Source organism: Arvicanthis niloticus, chromosome 16 (genome assembly GCF_011762505.2).
Source record: "Arvicanthis niloticus isolate mArvNil1 chromosome 16, mArvNil1.pat.X, whole genome shotgun sequence".
Taxonomy (NCBI): Eukaryota; Metazoa; Chordata; class Mammalia; order Rodentia; family Muridae; genus Arvicanthis; species Arvicanthis niloticus.
This window is the reverse complement of record NC_047673.1, coordinates 60,296,046-60,315,538: the sequence shown is the minus strand read 5'-3', so window position 1 is coordinate 60,315,538 and position 19,493 is coordinate 60,296,046. Positions and strand designations below refer to the sequence as shown.

General features: G+C 54.3%; 1 protein-coding gene across 10 annotated transcripts in view; it reads left to right on the top strand.

Moving 5' to 3' along the window:
• Unc13a (unc-13 homolog A) overlaps positions 1-19,139 on the top strand; it is a 46,470-nt gene extending 27,331 nt beyond the window's left edge. For 2 of the 10 annotated variants that reach the window (XM_076914419.1, XM_076914418.1), the window contains exons 28-43: positions 442-538; positions 744-887; positions 2,104-2,187; positions 3,064-3,141; positions 3,335-3,423; positions 3,776-3,928; positions 5,282-5,405; positions 7,253-7,291; positions 8,604-8,633; positions 9,856-9,912; positions 10,132-10,212; positions 10,453-10,600; positions 11,621-11,677; positions 13,870-13,962; positions 14,255-14,414; positions 15,172-19,139. In XM_076914419.1, coding sequence (XP_076770534.1) covers positions 442-538; positions 744-887; positions 2,104-2,187; positions 3,064-3,141; positions 3,335-3,423; positions 3,776-3,928; positions 5,282-5,405; positions 7,253-7,291; positions 8,604-8,633; positions 9,856-9,912; positions 10,132-10,212; positions 10,453-10,600; positions 11,621-11,677; positions 13,870-13,962; positions 14,255-14,414; positions 15,172-15,472 — 1,735 coding nt within the window. In that variant the 3' untranslated portion in view covers positions 15,473-19,139. Of the gene's footprint in view, positions 1-441; positions 539-743; positions 888-2,103; positions 2,188-3,063; positions 3,142-3,334; positions 3,424-3,775; positions 3,929-5,281; positions 5,406-5,852; positions 5,993-7,252; positions 7,292-8,603; positions 8,634-9,855; positions 9,913-10,131; positions 10,213-10,452; positions 10,601-11,620; positions 11,678-12,545; positions 12,602-13,869; positions 13,963-14,254; positions 14,415-15,171 lie in introns of those variants that run through there. The other 8 variants (XM_076914422.1, XM_076914420.1, XM_076914428.1 and 5 more) reach the window with 5 other exon arrangements.
• Positions 19,140-19,493: the final 354 nt, after the last annotated feature.

The window sequence follows — 19,493 nt, the reverse complement described above, 5'->3', positions numbered from 1 at the left end:
CCTCCTCCTCCTCCTCCTCTTCCTCTTCTTCTTCTTCCTCCTCTTCCTTCCTCCTCTTCTTCCTTCTTCCTCCTCCTCCCTTCTCCTCCTTCCTCTACCACTTTATCCTCTTCCCTCTTCAGAGTCATCCTTAGGTACCTAATGAGTTTGAGGATAGCCTGGATTACACTGATTCCATATTTAAATAATTAAGAAACTCTAACCATGCTGGAGCTACTTCCTTTCACCCTCCTCTCTCCTCAGAGTCATCCTCAAGAACCTAGTGAGTTTGAGATGAACCTGAGCTACATCAGCCCTGAATTTAAATAACGATATTAAAGAAACTCTAACCAAACTAAAGTGACAAATCCATTGGGGGATGGAAGCTGGGGACAGAGCTCAGGTCGCTGCCGGGCAGTGGTGGCGCACGTCTTTAATCCCAGCTGATCTGTCTCTTTACAGGTGGTTTGAGCCCTTCGTCATCCAGTGGTTAGATGAGAATGAGGAGGTGTCCCGGGACTTCCTGCATGGCGCACTCGAGCGGGACAAGAAGGACGGGGTGAGGAGGCCGTGGGTGGTGGCCAGGGACCGCTAGTGTCCATTGTCCTGTCCTGCTTGTGGGTACCTCCTCCACACATTCAGCAATCATGGGATGTGGGGTCATCGTTCAGCCCAAGGCCTCCACCCTCCTGTGGCCTGGGCCCTCAAGAAGTGGTGCCATGGTCTAGCCTGATGTCATGACCCAGCCTGTCTTCTCCCTGCAGTTCCAGCAGACATCGGAGCATGCCCTGTTCTCTTGCTCGGTAGTGGACGTCTTCTCCCAGCTCAACCAGAGCTTCGAGATCATCAAGAAGCTGGAGTGCCCTGACCCCCAGATCGTGGGCCATTACATGAGGCGCTTTGCCAAGGTGTGACCTGGGAGGGGTGAGGCGAGATGAGATGGGGTTGAGGCTAGGCATGGAATTCAATTGGATGACAGTGGAGGTGAGCCATGCCACTGAAGATGAAGTCAGGTTGCTTCAGGGCACATGGGGGGTGGAATTTAGAGTCAATACAGAAGTCAAGGGAGAGGGGCAGTCCAGCAGGGAAGCTATGATCCAGTGTGTCCAAGGCCCTGGTGTCATCCCAGCACCTGAAAAAAAAAAAAAAAAAAAAAAAAAAAAAAAAAAAAAAAAAAAAAAAAAAACAGTCAAAAGAGCAAAGTGAGGCTTTCCTGATAACTCTAGAAAAAAAAAAAAGTTGAGGAGAGTTAGTGAGATGGCTCAGTGGGTGCAGGTGCTTGCCACCAAGCCTGAAGACCTGAGTTCTTATCCCCAGGATTCATAGACAGGAAGGAGAGAACTGACTCCTACAAGTCTGTCATCTGTCCTACACAAGCACATGCAAGACGCACACAGGCTCACACTCACCCACCACACTCCACACACAAATTAATTAAATTTTTAAAGTCTCTGCTTGGAAGGTGGGAGACAAGAGACTGGGTGTGGAGAACTTGCCTGGTGTGTGCGAGGCCCAGGGGCTCATTCCCAGCACCACACAACAAAAAGTTAAATAAAACAAGGCAAAGGTAGACAAATGGAGAAAACAGAGGCAATCATTAACTCCAAGGATGAAAACATTGGGGAGGAGAGTGTTCTGGGTTCTGAGTTGCTGCATGACTCTCCAGGGGCTCACACAGGCACAGCTGGCTCTGGGTGAGTTTCACTGGGTGGCCATTCAGCTGGGATTAAATGCTGGCATCTGGATTCCATGTAGGATCGGGTCATGCTGGCGACCACGGGCAACCAACCATGGTTGGTTCCTTTGAAGCAGAGAAAGGCACATGGGGCATGGTGGGGCTTATATTTAATCCTTGCTCTGGGGAGGCCAGGTTAGCCTCAGCTACACAGCAAGACCTAGTCTCAAAAAATAAAAATTAAAAAAAAAAAAGAGTTAGTGTACAGAAAGCAATCCTTTCTGGGGCAGGGGTCTCCTCTGGGTCCTAGTGGTCATCTGGGATGGACAATCATCCTGATGTCCACCCCACACACTGTGCAACACAGTCACCATAATGTCTGCAGTGGATGGTGGTGGCAGCCAGGGTCCCTGAGGCTGCAACCCTCTCACCCTTCTTTCTGTCCTCAGACCATTAGCAATGTGCTTCTTCAGTACGCGGACATCGTTTCCAAGGACTTCGCCTCCTACTGCTCCAAGGAGAAGGAGAAAGTGGTGACCTGGGAGCGCCCGCCCTGCCCTCTCCCATCCCCATCCCTCCTGGCCCCACCCAGCTTCCCCCAGGGGCCCAGGCTCTGACATGAGGCTTGAGACAACAAACTCCACTGAAGGGACATGGATCTGCAAGCTCATGTGTGACTGTGTGGATTGTGTTGATCTGTCTGTCTATCTGTGTCCGCTTGTGTGGGGTTTGGTGGTGGTGGTGGTTACTTGTTTGGGTTTTTGAGACAAGCTCTCAAAATGAAGCCCAGACTGGCTTTGAGCTTCCCATATAGCCCAGGTTAGCCTCAATCTTGCTATGTAGGTCAAGGTGGCCTTTTAATTCAATGTGTAGCTCAAACTGGCCTTGAACTTGCTATGCATCACAGGCTCAGTGCCACTTAGTTACATGGCCCAGTTAGCTTCAAACTAGCTATGTAGCTCAGGCTGGCCTTGAATCCCTGATCTCCTGTCTCCAACTTCTGAGTGCTGGGGTGACAGCTGTGTGCCTCTGGGCCCAATCATGTAACTATTTGGTATAGCTGTGTTGAGGCCTGGATCATGAGTGTGTGCATGTCTGTGTGACTGAGCCTGAGTCTGGGGGAGTCCTGTGAGTACACATGAGGGTAAGGACAAGCTTCCCCAGGTGTCACGGGTCACTTCCAGTGTGTAGCTTCTGCAGAGTCAGGATTATGAGGACGCCTCTCTGCCTCTTCTTGGCCTTCCTACCCCAGGGGTATATTTCTGCAGGCTTGCTCCATCTGGTCCAAGGGACCCTTTCCCCAGCTCATGCATGTCCAGTGCTATTGCCTCCCATCCTCTAGAGAGCCCCCACTTCCCGATCCCCGAGAGGTGGTGGGAAGTCGCCAGTCTGACCTTTGCTCTCCACAGCCCTGCATCCTCATGAACAACACACAGCAGCTACGGGTGCAGCTGGAGAAGATGTTTGAGGCGATGGGAGGGAAGGAGGTAGGTATCAGGACGAGTTTCAGATGGGCTTGCTTCATCACCCCATCCCTGAGAACGTGGACAACAGGCTTGGGAGGGAATTGCAGTCCTACCAGAGAGGCCTGGCTGCCTGTGCCTGTGCCTTCCCCAGTCCCTTAGATACTTTCCCAGGGGTATGAGAAGACAGGGGTGTTAACAACCTTGCCCCCCTCAGCTGGACGCCGAGGCCAGTGGCACCCTGAAGGACCTGCAGGTGAAACTCAACAATGTCCTGGATGAACTCAGCCATGTGTTTGCCACCAGGTGGGTGGAATCTCTGGGATGGGGACATGTGAGCAGGGAAGACCCCAAGCCCTGGGCTTCTAATGTTCTGATGTTTCTCATGCCAGGGGCAGACTCAGATGTAGCTTTCCCAAGCGTGGCCATAGGGGCACCCGTGAGTCACTTAACCAATCCCAGCCTCAGTGGACCAGAAGAGAAGGAATTCTGGCCTGACAGTCACATAGGGAGTCTCAGGCGAGGATGTCCACCATCTGGACTCATTGGTGCTGTTGCCCCTAGTGCTTAAACCCAGGCCACAGAACAAACTTCATTGGGTGGGCTCACCCTCTGGGACACAGAGCCTCGGTTGAGTGCCTTTCTGCTGTGTCCACAGCTTCCAGCCACACATTGAGGAGTGTGTCAGACAGATGGGTGACATCCTGAGCCAGGTGAAGGGCACAGGCAACGTGCCCGCCAGTGCCTGCAGCAGCGTGGCCCAGGATGCAGACAACGTCCTGCAGCCCATCATGGATCTTCTAGACAGCAAGTGAGGGTGGAGATAAGAGGGGTGTGGAGAAGGAGGGGGTGAAAGGAAGAGGGCCAGGCACATGGGTGCCTGCTGCTGTTCCTGGGGATGGAGGATGGCATGATAGACCAATGGCATGCGCATGAGGCGGCCTGGGTCACAAAATACTTACAAGGGTGGATGGAGGGCAGATGTTTAAAATATGGTGGACAGGTCCTTGGAAGGTGGGTAGGTGGATGGATGGATGGGAGGATGGATGGATGGATGGATGGATGGATGGATGGATGGATGGATGGATAGATGGATGGATAGATAGGTGGATGGTTGGGTGGATGGATGGATGGATAGATGGGTGAATGGATGGGTGGATGGATGGATGGATGGAAGGATGATGAATGGATAGACAGATGCATGGGAGAATGGATGAATGGATGGATGGGTGGATGGATGGATGGATGGATGGATAGATGGGTGGATATATGGGTGGATGGTTGGGTGGATGGATGGATGGATGGATGGATGGATGGATGGATGGATAGATGGGTGGATGGATGGGTGGATGGATGGGTGGATGGATGGGAGGATGGATGGATGGATGGATGGATGGATGGATGGATGGATGGATAGACGGATGGATGGAAGGATAGATGGATGGATAGATGGATGGATGGTTGGGTGGATGGATGGATGAATGGATGGATGGATGAATGGATGGATGGATGGATGGATGGATGGATGGATGGATAGATGGATGGGTGGATGGGTGGATGGATGGATGGATGGATGGATGGATGGATGGATAGACAGATGGATGGAAGGATAGATGGATGGATAGATGGATGGATGAATGGATGGATGGATGGGTGGATGGATGGATGGATGGATGGATGGATGGATGGATGAGAGATGGGTAGGTTAGTGGATGGATTTGTGATGGGCAGGTAAATGGTGGATGAATGGTCCATTGATAACTGGCTGGTTTGGGGGATAATGGTGGTAAATTTGGGGGTATAGTTGGTAGGTGAGGGGTCAGCTGGGAAGCCCATGTCGGCAGATTGTCCCTGTCTTCTACTCACCTAAGTCCTCAGGAATTGTCTTGTCCACCCTTGTCCTTGGCTGTGACCTCAGCCCCTTGTGTGTTCAGGCCTCCCATTTCACTTGAGTGCGCACAGTGTTAGTTCATATTTGAATATCCTGCCATGTCTTCCCTGAGCACTCTGTAGCCACCCTGCCTTCACCGTGTGGCCCCGGGCATTTTCCCCAGAGCCCCGCTGTCTGCCTTCCCTGCACATAGCATGCAGTGCTCACCCTGATGGGCCACGCCTGTGCGCAGAGGGTGGTGGCCCCTCTCTCTGACCTCAGCCTCACCCCCAGCCTCACCCTGTTTGCCAAAATCTGTGAGAAGACAGTTCTGAAGCGTGTGCTGAAGGAGCTTTGGAAGCTGGTGATGAACACCATGGAGAAGACCATCGTCCTGCCGCCGCTCACTGACCAGACGGTGAGGCTTATGTCCCCGGACACGGGAAGCCAAGGGAACGTGGTGCCTCCAAGATAGGGGGTCAGGATAATGACACTGGGGTTCAGGGAGGTTACTCAGGTGTCATCAAGGGTGAAATGGGGACAATTGGAAAGCCAGAGCTGGCAACAGAGCCCATATCTCAAGCTCAGTGTTTCCCTAACATCCAGTGAAGAGCTTGGGAACGTCTGAGGTGGAAATGAGACACTAATAATTCAGGCCAAGGGCCCAGGGCTGGCAGCAGGGGAGAGGGCCTCATGTGGAGGAGGGTGGAGAGGCCTCAGCCAGGTACCTGTAGCTGGGTACTCAGGACCGGTCCTCTGGGCAAGGCCAGGGCTGGGGCGGGGCGACATCAGCTCAGTGTCTGCCCAGAGCCACTCACAGTGACTTATTCCCCTCTCCCCACCCTGCCCCCATTCCGGCTGGCAGATGATTGTAAGTAGAGACCCGTTTGTCCGTCTGTCTGTCCATCGTCGTCTTTCGTTCGCTGTGTGTCTGGACTGGGGCCGCCCCCCACCCTCCCAGTGCCCCCTCCTCCCCTCATCTTGACTTTGTATCTGTGTGCTGGTGGGTGGGGCATTAAGAGGGGTGGGGCTTGGAGGCCATGCCTCTCCCAGACTCAAAAGCAAGACCTACATCCACACCGTCAGCCTACTTCTTCCTTTCCAATCATGTCCCTGTGCTTTGGATGGAAACCCAACCAGTCTCGAGGGTAGAAAGAGGGGTGTGGGGTCCTCCCTTTCACACGCAAGTGTCTGCCATGCGGTCTGCTCGGTGCACCCCCAGACTCCCCTAGTGTACACGCACACTGACACATCTGGAGACCCAGCCTTTCTGTAGGCAGTCTGGGTGTCACCACTTTGTCTAGACCATGACCTGGGAGAAACTCCCAAGCTTGGTTTCTGGGAATGGGAAAGAATTGGGATTTCATACCAGGGCTCACTGAGCTGCCAGAGTGAAAGGGAGCAATCTTGGCATCCAAACGCTTGCCCAGTGAAGACCCCTCAGGAAAACCATCCCTTCCAACAACTCTCTGAGGGTCAGGAGAGGCCACCATGACATTTTACTTTGTCTCAAACTCACATTCCCAGAGGGCACAGCGTGGCATCATGCCCAGTGCCCAGCTTGTAGTTGTAGGCAAACCGTAAAGGAACACAAGACACTGACAGCTTGGACAGGCCAATGCCTGTCACAGTTCACTTTCATGACAGCCCTCTAAGGGAGTCTCAATGCAATCGATCTGATGGGGAAAGCCAAGGCTAGGAGAACAGCCTTCTGGCTCAGGCTGTAGCTTGAGACAGCTTCAGTTCGGATCTGTCTCATTGCAGAGTGGGGATGCTTTAACTAATCTAGGATCCAGCAGGTTTCTTTGTACACCAAATGTAAATGGCTTATATTTTGACAGTGGCGTTTACCTTGGACTCCTGCTGGCTCTGGTCCTGGCTCTCTTTTCTTCTCCTCTTCCTCCTCTTTCTCCCCTACCCTCTTCCTTCACCTTTTGTCTCCCATCCCATCCGTTCTCTTCCCGAATTTCTACACACATACACACCCATGTCTGTCTCTCCCTTCTCTTCCCTCTTCTCCATCCACCCTTCTCGTCTTTTAGCTTCCTCCCTGCCTTCCTTTTCACTCCTCCTCTCCCCCTCCTCCCTTTTTTCTCTTTCTCAATCATACACCTTCTCTTCTCCTTCCTCTCCCTCCTCTGTTTCTTAGTCGTGAGCCTCCACATTCCCCAGCATTCCCCAACCCTTAGCCAGTGCATCCCCCTGTCCCCACATAGGAGACTGATTCTCCTGGGTCCTGACCTCCATATGACATTGTCTCTGCAGGGCACCCTCTTGAGAAAACATGGCAAGGGCCTAGAAAAGGTAATGAGGGCCTCGGCTTGCCGGGGTCCGGGTGTCCGGGCGCGAGTGCTCCTGTGGTTCCTACTTGGGTAGGAAGGTCAGCTGAGGCCACAGTGGGAGGCGGCTCTTGATCTGGTCCCTAGGAACTGAAAGTTAGAGCTCAGATCCTTTTCTGGAGGGGGTGGGCAGGGAGAGTATGTGCACAGTTCTTCCGTCCCTCAGCCCCAGACTCAGCTGACTACTGTGGTTTCCTCCAAGGACCACATCCTGGATGGCCCTGCACTAAGACATGGATTCTTGTTGCTTTAACATACGTCTATTGTAAGGAGCTAGGACTGTGACCAAATGTGGGCAGTTGCTTAATTGTGAACTTGACTGCACAGAATGAATGTATCAGGGCCTCTCCATGCCCTGGATGGGTCTTGGTGTTATGACCTGAGCATAGGGTATTTCCACTCCCAGTCAGCTCTCCTGGGGGTGCTGTGCATCCAGGTGCTGTCAAAGATGTGTGAGTTTGCATGTGATCATGCAAAGTATGTTGTGTGTTCTGGCCTGAGAGGTTCCCGAATATGTTCATTGATGATTGTTTTAAAATTAAGTGTCTGCAGAATCTGTCTGCAGGTCTAGAGTGTGTGTCTGTGTGCATATGTGTGCTTGCTTGTGTGCATATGTGTGTCTGCCTGGGGTATTGTGTTTGAGTGTGCAAGCATGTGTATCTGTGTGTGCATGTGTATGTCTGTGCATGCATGCATATGTGTGAGTGTGTGCGTGTGTGTACTTTCATGTGCTCTTCTGTGTGTATGCATGTCTATGTGCGCAAGCATGTGTGTCTGTGTGAGTGTGAGCATGTGTGTTTATGTGTATGCATGCATGTGTATGAGTGTGTGTGTATATGTGCAAGTACATGCATGTGTGTGAGTGTGAGTATGTGTGTTTATGTGTACGCATGCATGTGTGTGTGTGTGTGCATGTGTGTGCAAGTACGTGTGTGTGTGTGTGTGTGTGTGTGTGTGTGTGTGTGAAGGCAAGGCTACTCAGGGCATTTCAGGCCTCCCCAACACTGGCTTGGGGCATGTGGAGGGTGCAGAGACCTGGAGCCCTCTCTTTCCTTCTCCTGTAGTTGGGGTTATAGCCTTCTAGGGGTCCCCAATATGTGCAGTGGTCAAGGAGTCTACATTCAGAGACAAAGGTAGATGCCTCAGCTGGGAGGAGCTAGTATCCACTTCAGTGAATGGGGGGCGCTCACCCTGTGATTCCAAGGGGCAGGGAAGTCCCACTAAGTATCCTCCCAACACCCATCAGAACTCTGACCTCCGCCTGGTTCTCTCCACAGGGCAGGGTGAAACTGCCAAGCCACTCAGACGTAAGCCTGGCCTCTCACTGTCTGTCTGGCTCCCACCCCATCCCTCTTCCTCCCTGCCCCTTCCTCTCTGTGGTCCGTGCCGTCGGGGGCGTCCTGTGGCCCTGTCTGTTATTTCTTCTTCCTCTGTCTGTCTGGCTTGCTTGTTGGTGGGTAGGGAAGGGCAGTGGGAGGCATGGAGGGTGCTCAGGAGGGGCCCTGCTTTGAACTGGAGCACAGGTGGGTGCAACAAGGGAAACTGAGGCCCAGACAGGTGGGCTCTGGTAACTCAGCCTCAGGGACTCTCGAGACTATAGGGCTGTGGTCTGTGTGGTTCAGCAGAAGAGAGCTTGCTGATCGCGCACAGGGCCAGACTGTGACTTCTGTCCTGATGTGTGTGTGAGGTCCTGTTTTCCCTCCCCAGCAGGACAGAATAACACAGAGAAAGAGTGACAGACTGAAGTCACAAAGACAGGTGGTGTCTCCAGTCATCCTCCTCTAAACAACCCAACCAGATAGCCCTGGGCCCCCTTAGCTAGCGGAGCCAGCCGTCCCTCCCACAAATTGCTAATTAGCATGGAGATGACAGGCCCAGAGAAGGCGAGGCCTGAAGCCTTCCAGCTCAAGGAAGATCTCAGGCTGGGACCCAGTCTGCTAGGCATTACCTGCGATTACCCTTCAAGGCCACAGGGTGGCTGTGACACTATCTAAAGGGGTAGCAGTTTCAGAGGGGTTAAGTCACCTATCCAGGGCGGCATTGCCTGGCTGGCATCTGGTGAGCATCTCCGGGAAAGTGGAGTATATGCAGATGCCAGTGAGTTGATGCTCAAAAGAGTCCCCCCAGGAGGGGTGGCTAGGGGAAAGGAAAGTCCCCCAGGATGGGCCCCTGATTGCCCAGCCTGGCCCAGGACCCATTGCCATTAACAAGCCCACTTCTGTCCTCCCTCACCACGACACACATGGGTGGGCTGCCACGTGCCTGTTTCTCTTATGTCTTCCAGTTATGAGGCCATGGTGGGTATCAGAGGGTGGACAGTGTCCCCAGAGAACCGGGCTTCTGCAACGAAATGCCATGTGCCCTTGATCTCACTGGGGCTCCTGATCCCTCTGACCATGGGACTCAAATCAAGGATTGCTTGAACCTTTGGACAGGAACCGAGGTGGCAGCTGGGCTTCGTTCGCTCAGTGTTGGGGAACCATTAAGAGAACGCACACTCTCACCCACACTGCTTGCTGCTTTCCACAGGGGACACAAATGATTTTCAATGCCGCGAAGGAGCTGGGACAGCTGTCCAAACTCAAGGTAAGGGGGCAGAAGATCTCAGGACAATGACTAGGGACAGATCAAGAGGCAAAATCCCTGCTCCCAGACCAGAACCGCACTTAAAATGCCCTTGAGTATAACGGCAAGAGGAGTTCAGCTTGGGCTGGATCAGGATAAAAAACACTTACCCACAACATGGAAGGCAAAGACTCAGTGTCAAAGCGTTGCCCACCTGACCTCTCCCCACCATCCCCACAGGATCACATGGTTCGAGAAGAAGCCAAGAGCTTGACCCCGAAGCAGTGCGCCGTAGTTGAATTGGCCCTGGACACCATCAAGGTAAGGGAGGGGCCACAGAGGGCTTTAAGAAAGGGCATGAGGAAGTGGGATTTGAGGAATGCATAGGCGTTTACAAAGTAAAGTGTATGGGTAGCAAGCAGGGAGGGACTTTCCACCTGTGCACACAATAAATACAAAGGTCCTGGGGCAGTTGTGGTCTGGTGAAGATGGGATGGGTGAGAGGCGCTTGTTAGCAGAGGTGCTGGGAGCCATCTGCAACCTCACTGTGTCCGCCCTCAGCAATACTTCCATGCGGGGGGCGTGGGCCTCAAGAAGACCTTCCTGGAGAAGAGCCCGGACCTCCAGTCCCTGCGCTACGCCCTGTCGCTCTACACGCAGGCCACTGACCTGCTCATCAAAACCTTCGTGCAGACGCAGTCAGCACAGGGTAAGGGAATCTGGCGCTTCCCTCCCGAGCCAGCCAGAGTCTCCCAGCCCGGCCGCGGACTCCTCCCCTGAATGGCGGACAGAACTCAATGGGGGCGGGGCATCTGACATCTTGGCACAAAAAGCGATTCTTTCAAGACAAAGAAACAAGGGGTGATTGACAGCCGTTGGAGGGGCCCTCACTGACTCCAGAAGCCAGGAATTTAAAGCTTCCAGGGCAACGGAGTGACTGTCATTGAGGGGCAGGACCTGGTTGCCGGCTCTGGGGCGGGACATCTGTGGTACCCGTAGAATAAGGGATGATTGACAGCTTCAGGTAAAATCTGATGTCATGGATTCAAGGCGTGGCTTCCTCCTTAGGGGCGGGGCCTCTGCACTGTGTCAGAGATGTGGAGTGATTGACAGGTCTAAGAGGCTCAAGGACCTGGCCCTGGGAGGTGTGGGGACCTGGGAGGTGCTGGGCCTCAGATCTCTCCGGACCCCTCTGTCTGTCTGTGTTGCTTCTGTTCCTGTCCCTCTGAGCTCTCGTGCAGCAGCTGAGACCACAGGGCAGGGCTCCAAGGTCCCTAGCATCTTTCTCTCTGGGGATCCCCGTTCAGAGTTACCCTAAAGGTGCCAGCTGGGCAGAGGTTGGTGGCCACAGGCTTTGTTCTAGTGGTGGAACGGGGAAGGTTGTTATCCATGGCCCCCCACCCCCGCACAGCGGGTAGAACCCAAGTCTCAGTTTCCCCTCCTGTTCTTGTTGCTTTTGGTGTCCCTAGTGTTCCCGGAGTGGGAGGCTGTCTGTCTGTCCGTCCGTCTGCACTGACGTTTCTTTCTTTCTCTCTCCCCTTCTCTCTCTCTCTCTCTCTCTCTCTCTCTCTCTCTCTCTTCTCTCTCTGTCTCGCGCTCTCTCTTTCTCTCTCTCTCTCTTGCTCTCTTGTTCTCCCTGTCACTCGCTGCCCCCTTTCTGCGCCTCCCCCGCCCCCGCCACGCACACTCCCTCCTCCTCTCCTCCTCCCTCCCTGTCCATCCTGGTCAGTCCATGGTGGAAAGGGGACTAGGTTTACCCTTAGTGAAGACGTTTGTCCTGAGATGGGTACGTGCCTGCGCCGCCCGCCACCCGCACGCGGTGCCCGGTGCCTGCGCCCTTCCCCCCCGCCTGGCTAGTAAGACCCCGGCCTTCCTGCACGGGGCGCCGCGTCCTCGCACACGGGGAAGGGCGGCTTGCTGGCTCCACCCAGGGAAGGGGTCCCTATCCTTTCTCCCAAGCTACACACAACCCAGGCTGGGCCTGCGGCTTCTAAACTCAGAAAAGTGCAAAAAACTGTATGAAGTGTGCTCAGATCCTAGGTCAGCCTTTCTGCAGCCAGAATCCTCAACTGTCCTATCACCCAGAAAACAGGGATAGTCAAGAGGGACTTTTCCAGGTGTGCCTGATGGCACAGGCCTGTGGTCCCGTGGGATGCTTAGCTAGGGGATCACGTGTCCCCCAATCTTGGTCGAACACCCTCCCCCATCCAAAAAGAACTTGCATCCTGTCCAGCCTTCCCATAGGCACCTGGGATTTCCTGTGGCTGAGGGTCAAGACAGCCTCTTTCCCCCACAAGGGACTCCAGTTCCGGCGGGAGGCTGGGGTGTGTGACAGCCCCTTCTTGGTGGAGCCAGCAAACCTGGGGTGGGGGTCGGCACCGCCCCCTCCTCACTTCTTACTAGCCTGGGCCTTGATCTGACCTACTACATAACCCACCATGTCTAACTCCCCAGCACCCCACCTCTGGCCCGGACTGAGCTTGCTGAAGCATTGGCCTGGGGGGAGGGGCTGAGCATGTGACTGGGGAGGTATCTGAGATGATATGGGTGGCCGCCTGGGGTGGGCAGTGCTGGGGCCATGTGCCCCTCTTCATGAGCGCAGGACTCTCCTGGCCCCCCTGTTCCCTGATCCCCCATCACTTCCTGTCCAGCAGGAACCCGGATGGACCTCTGATGACCGCCTTGCCTTCCACATTCTCTTCCTTGCCATGTCCGTGCATGGGGTGCCCTGGGAGTGGAGAGCTGCCTGGGGACGGGTGACTTGGTGAGGTGCTGGTGGCCACAGGTTCACAGGCCCTGTGGACGTGCTCCCGACTTACAGGTTTGGATAGTTAAAGCAGTAGTTTTTAAGCTGACTCCTCATGGGTCCCCAGCATAACCAGCATGACACTTAAGGGTGATTGGGAGGAGCCATGCACCGTAGCTACCACACAAACAGACAAATTAGTTGACTAGGAAACTAATATTAGGGGTTTGTTGACATCAGGAATAGCCGGATCAAGATTCCAACGCCGTCGGTCAATTGATATTCTTGGAGACCTTTGTGGTCAGTTTACAATAAAAGTTAGGAACTGAGTTTCTATTAGCCCAGCCTGGGTCACATGACCACGCAGAGGGCAATCTCTGCTTCCGGGGCAGGAAATGCCCTGTGTAGCTCTCTGGCCCTCTCTGAGTCATGGCAGCTTTTGACCAGCTGCTCAGTGGGAGCTGAAGTTTGCCAGTAGATCTGGAGTCAGAACAGGGACAACAAAAGCTGTCATGTCAAGGGGTGTGGCATTCCAGGAGACTTCAGAAGGCTGGGGAGGAGCCTTTGGGTGGGGCACAGGGCTCTAAGAGCCTCTTGGGAGGGACCCTGCAAGGAGACAGAAGTGCTTCCTTGAAGCCTGAGATGGGAGCTACCAGAGGCTCTTGAGCAGAGGAAGGATGGGGCCTGCTAGGCCGTTTTTTACTGTTCTATTGGTGGCTGAGAGGGAGGAGAGCCAAATCCCGGAAGCTACTAGCCCAGGGTGTCAGGGCAGGAGCTGGGCCAGGTCTGCACAAAGACACATGGGCAGATTCCAGATGAATTTTGAAGGCAACTCGGTCAGGACTTTTCAGTGTCCCAGTACCCAGGGCTAGCGTGAGGTCAGAGAATTGGATGGACACACAGAGGAGAGATGAAGAAGAGTCGGCAGCACTGAAAACTAGAGAGAATCATTGAAGCAGGCTCAGGAGGCAGGGAGAGCTCAGGAGAAAAATGAGGCAGATGCACTCGGCTCAGAGAGGTTAAGAGACCTGCCTCAAGTCACACAGCGAAGCAGCGAAACCCCACAACTTAGAACTCTTGGCTTCCTAGTGGCACCTGCCATCTCCTCCCTTCAGTGCCTTTGTGACCTGTGGCTGCCAGCACAGGGCGGGGGGGCGGGGGGTGACTGAGGTCGTTCCTGGTGAGTGGGGAAGAACCTAGCTCACATTAGGCATCTTCCCTGTCCCACCCAGGCTCGGGTGTGGAAGACCCTGTAGGTGAAGTATCTGTCCACGTGGAGCTGTTCACGCATCCGGGAACTGGGGAACAGAAGGTCACAGTGAAGGGTGAGTGGCCCGAAGAGGGAAGGAGCCAATCTCAGACTCACTGAAGCTCAGGGGGCACGGCATTGTTTTTCTTTGGTGGTTGAGAAAATGGAAAAATCCTGAAATAAATCAGATCAGGCTTGGCTGCATTGGGGAGTTCCAACAGGACCCCAGGACTTAGTCCCTCTTCCCCAGTCTCCTCAGTCTCCTGTCAAAGAGGCTTGCTGTGGGAATGGAATCTCTTCCCGACCTGGAAAAGCAGACTGGTTCTGTCTCACGAGGAGCCTCACTAGACTTCCCTCTACCCCAACAGTGGTGGCTGCCAACGACCTCAAGTGGCAGACTTCTGGCATCTTCCGTCCGTTCATCGAGGTCAACATCGTTGGACCTCAGCTCAGCGACAAGAAACGCAAGTTCGCCACCAAATCCAAAAACAACAGCTGGGCGCCCAAGTATAACGAGAGCTTCCAGTTGTGAGTCGGGTGGGGACGCCCTCGGATGAATTAGGGTGCCTAGGGGTGGGGGGCGCAGTCATAGCCAAGGTGCAAAGAGGGACTCTCGGGTCACGGTCCCTTTTACAGGTAGGCAGGTCCCTGGGGAGGCGATATGCTTGAGGTAGGGGTAGGAGGGACGAGGAGAAGATGGGCGAGAGGATCCCGGGCACTGGAGTGAGGTCACAGGGGTTCAGAGAAGAGCCAGCCTGCTCCGGTCAATGGCTTTGTCATTTAGAGCAGTCGGCTCAGAGTGTAGTGCAGGGTGCGGATGGCCGCCACACACGGCAGAGGTGTGCACTGGGAGATGGGATGGCATACGGGGGCTACGGGAGGCTGAGCCATGTGGCCCGACCCCAGAGAACTAACTGAGAAGGCAGGGTGCAGCGGGGCTCGGAACGGGCCGTGGCCAGAAGGAGGGGCTGCCCGGCCCAAACTCCGGCTGCGCGCCGCAGAGAGCTCAGCTGCTCCTTGGGGTTTGCTCAGTCGCCCGCCCCATGGGATGCGCTTGGCAGATCCGATCTGGACCCTGGGTTTCCTAGTGGGCGTGGCCTATTTGGCCGGCTTCCTGTGGGTACGGCCGGGGAGCGTGGAAGGGCTTGGCTTGCCAACTTCCCAGAAGTACGAACTAATAACATATGTGACGGTGTGATGGGAACCGCTCGCTGGTGGCTTCCCTGCGTGGCGGCGGGTGACCAGGCTCACGATGGCCTCTCGCTGAGCCGGTCCTTGCCCACAGCTCCCTGAGCGCCGACGCGGGCCCTGAGTGCTACGAGCTGCAGGTGTGCGTGAAGGACTACTGCTTCGCACGCGAGGACCGCACGGTGGGGCTGGCGGTGCTGCAGCTGCGGGAGCTGGCCCAGCGTGGGAGCGCCGCGTGCTGGCTGCCGCTCGGCCGCCGCATCCACATGGACGACACGGGGCTCACGGTGCTGCGCATCCTGTCGCAGCGCAGCAACGACGAGGTGGCCAAGGAGTTCGTCAAGCTCAAGTCAGACACGCGCTCGGCCGAGGAGGGCGGTGCCGCGCCTGCGCCCTAGCGCGCGTTTTGGCGGGGGCGGGGCCTGGGACCGGATGAGGCCCCGCCTTCCGTAGGCCACCAAACTCCAGAGGCCACGCCCCTCCACCTCAGTGGCCTTGGCTGGGGAGGCCCTGCCTCCTGCCCCTGGAAAAGCCATAGAGGGTCCGGTGCCCAGGGCATGGGCTGGGCAGGGCTACTTGGGAGGCCGGGTCGCAGCCTCTGGTGTCTGCAAAAATACAGTGCGGGATGGGCTCTCAAAAGCACACGCGCCCTCGGCGCACACCTGGGGCTGAGGGCGCCCCTCCCCGCAGACCCCGCCCTCAACAGCGGGCCCACTGGTAGCTAGCGACCTTGCCACACCTTGGGCTGAGCTCCGACCAATGGCCCAGCCCCCATCGCTGCTAAATACCCGATTTAGAATTTCCCCGATTCTTCCCCGAGGGTCTCCAGGCCAGGGACCCCCCCCCCATTGAACCCTCAGGCTGCCAAACAAGATTCCGGTCCTTGCCCTTCCTTCTGGAAGTTTAGTCGGAACCAGCCTAGTCAAGAAGGGAGGGTTGGGGTTTTCCCAGAGACAAGGGCCCGCCCCCCCCATCCCCTCTTTTCTCCAAGCCCAGGAAGGAAATAACAGAGAGAACAGAAACTAGAAAGGAGAGAGCAAGAATATGAACGTTCATTTCTGAGTGTCCTATGCTTGTGATAAACAGATGACCCTTTTGTAATTGGCTTTGAACTGCAGCATGTCCCCTGAATGCCACGTGCAGTGACAGGGTAGGATGCAGGCTTTCACACAGGATCCAGGTTTCATCCATGGACAGGGAGCTCAGAGGCTACATTCCATATTTTGAGTGGGGAGTCGATCCCCACCACACTGGAGCTTGGGAAGGAGTGACTTATACTTGAGGGCATCAAACATGGCTAAAGGGGAAGTGTCCGACCAGAAAGCAACCACAGAAAGTTTCTACACTGTTGGCAAGAATGTGGGGGTTTGTGTGACTGACAGAGGCAACATAGTTATGGTGACCTCCGTGTGTGTGTGTGTGTGTGTGTGTGTGTGTGTGTGTTTCCAGCCCCAGAATGTTGAAGGACATACATAGGAGTGTTTGTCTAGTGAATTGTTCTGACTCCCAGACTGACTGTTTGAAATTTCCTTTTATTTATCCAGAGACCACCTATTCACCCCTCAGCACCCATTACAAATCTCCCCATGTACAAAATAATTTCTCAAGGAATTCCCCCAGTATTCTTTCCCTTCTCTGATTTGGCCCTGATGTCATTTGACTGAGGTGTCTATGCCTGGCTCTATTTCTCCTAAATTCCAGGCTGACGCTTCACACGACCTCCAAGCTTCCCCAGTATAAGCAGGTCACAGGCATTGAAGGAAGGTCATGCTGACTTGAATTATGTGTCAAGAGTGACTGAGGGGTCTGCATGTGACCCCGATTCACTTGCATGTTTTTCACTACAATTTCCCAACTTGACAGATACTCCTATGTCGGAGGTGTCCAAGCTGAGCCCCAGGACACAATAGATGGAAGTAGAGCGGAGGCCTCAGCTCTGATCTCAGGACAGCCCCAGATATAGCAATGTCCTGAAAATAAGGTACTCCTGGTCATGGCTGTCTGAGTTCTTGCCACCTCTCCTAGCACCCCCTTGCTGCTGGGGTCCTGCATTAAAACACACTGGGGTGCAGTGCCAGACTCCACAGGTCAGGGATGGTTGGAGACTGGTTAGCTTGGCCTGCAGCAGGCTGGAAAGAGCCACAGCCCCACCCACAGGAGAGGCAGGACTGGGAGAGGCAGATGCCAGGGGGTGAGGGGGGCTGCAGTGTGGACAGAATAGGGGAGGAGGAAGAGCAGTTGGAAGGATCTGGGGTCCAGGCTCATCTATACCCTACCTGGAATTCCTCAGTTAGGGGGCTGGGGCGTGGCTCAGCACCTGCCAATCATGTATTGTTCTAGGTTCCTTTCCCAACAATGAAAAATTAAAAAGACCCTGCAGTCAGCTCACCATGTCTGGGAGAGTCAGCACTTGAGGGGTCACCCTCTGCACCCCAGTCCATTTCAGGCCCCAGAGCCTGTCGCCTCACCTGCCCCATCAGACATGCAAAAAATCAAATGCACCCAGAATTCCTGGGGACCTCTCTCAGCCTGGACAGCAGACCTGTCAGGTCCCAAGGGCAGCCCTGCTGGGAGTGGGACAAGGGGAAGGGTCGGCCTGGCTCGCCCATCCCACCCTCGCCCCAGCATCTTTCAGGACCAAAGCTGGCTCTTCGGACCCAACTCCCTCTCCTTGCTTTTCATTGTTTTAAAATGCATTTTTGGCTGAGCTGTTGGGTCCAGGTGACACAGGTAACAAGCAAGGGTCCCCTGCACCCCAGAAGGTTCCTAACCCCAGCCCCTGCCGCACAGCCCAGGGAGCCCCTCTGACTCGCCTTTCTTAGCATGTGACTGCAAAGGTAGAATCCCAGCGTTGTGCTTTTGGTTTGTTCTTTTGTTTTTTTGGAGGGTTTTTTTTAGGTTCTTCCCGTTAGTCCAGCATCTTTCAAGATGCCCTCAATTCTCAGTCAACATGTGACTTGGGATACATGTTCAGAATACCCGGGGGTGTTCATGAGTGCATGGTGTTGAGATGTTTTGCACTATTCTGACTTTTTGGTCTCTGTAAAAAAATATTTTATTAACATTAAAAAAACAAACAAGCAAGCAAACAAACGGAAAAAAAAAAAAAAAAAAAAAAACAACACAGAATCTCCTGAACCAGCTGAGTTCTTGAGCTCCTTAGACAAAACTTCAGTCAGGGCTCAGTGAGAGGGCCCAGTATGTAAAGGTGCTTGCTGCCAAGCCAGAAGCTGAATTCAACCCTGGGGGTGCACTTGGAGGAAGGACTCCCTGACATTGCCCTTTCACCTCCACACGTATAGTGGCTCATCCACATACTAAACCTGTTGGGGGTGGACATATGCAGACCAGGCTGTCTTTACTCAGTGGAGTTTCTCTTCCCCCAGAAAAAGTATACCCCGCTCAGTCAGCAAACATATCTATGAGCACCCCAAACCAACCAAGAAGCAGAGTCCTGCTAGAAGGGGGTGGGGCACTTTGTTGTTGGAATGCCTGCTTTGAACACAGGATGCCCTGAGCGCTGTGCCCAGCACCGTGAACCAAGCATGTGCTTGTCTGTCATCACAAGCCCTGGGAGGTGGAGACAGAAAGATCAGAATTTAAGGTCATCCCTGGTTACATAGTTGGACAGCCTAGGCCACACGAGAACCTAGAAAATGGTTTGCACATACTATTCGGGGTCCAGCACAATGTTAGAGAAGGGCCCTGTGAACCTGGCCATTGAGTGACACTGTCCTAGGGTACACAGAAGAGACCCAGGGACAAGCTGATGACTCTCAGTTTGGTAGGAGCCATCTGGTCAGTGTGGTCATATGCCATTTGTGCATGCACCTATGTAGTAAGTAGCTTTTGCTACCCCACCTAAACGCTGGGAACAGGCTGTGCTACCAGCCCCTGCCCAAAGAATATTGGATTCTATGGATGAAAACCTGACACACACAGTTGCCCAATTTTAACTTGTCTTTTCAGCTCAACTGCTGGGCACCTCCAATCTACCTCAGCTGACATGCCCTTCCCAGTACTCCCAGGTCAGCACCCTAAATCTGCACTCAATTCCAGTCCCAGCTCAACAGCCCCAACCTCCTGCCTTACAGAAGCAGCCTGACCATTCCACCTGAGATCTCACATGGCTGGTTGGCTTTTCTCCCTCTGAAGCATGGAGAAAACTCCTTTTCCTCTCCCTTGACCTGCAACTTGCCTGTGGGGACCCAGAAATCTTGCCTATTTCTTCCACCCAGCAATTGGCCCATGGCTTCTTAACTGACAAATCAAGAACCAATTGGGGAACAGGACCTTAGCATCAGCACCACCCCTACACTCCCAGGCCAGAGCCCTATAATCCTGGGAACTGGTAAACTTGATCCAGAAAACCCTAGCATCTGGGTATAGGAGGGTCTGTCTTATTTCCTGCTGTCACCT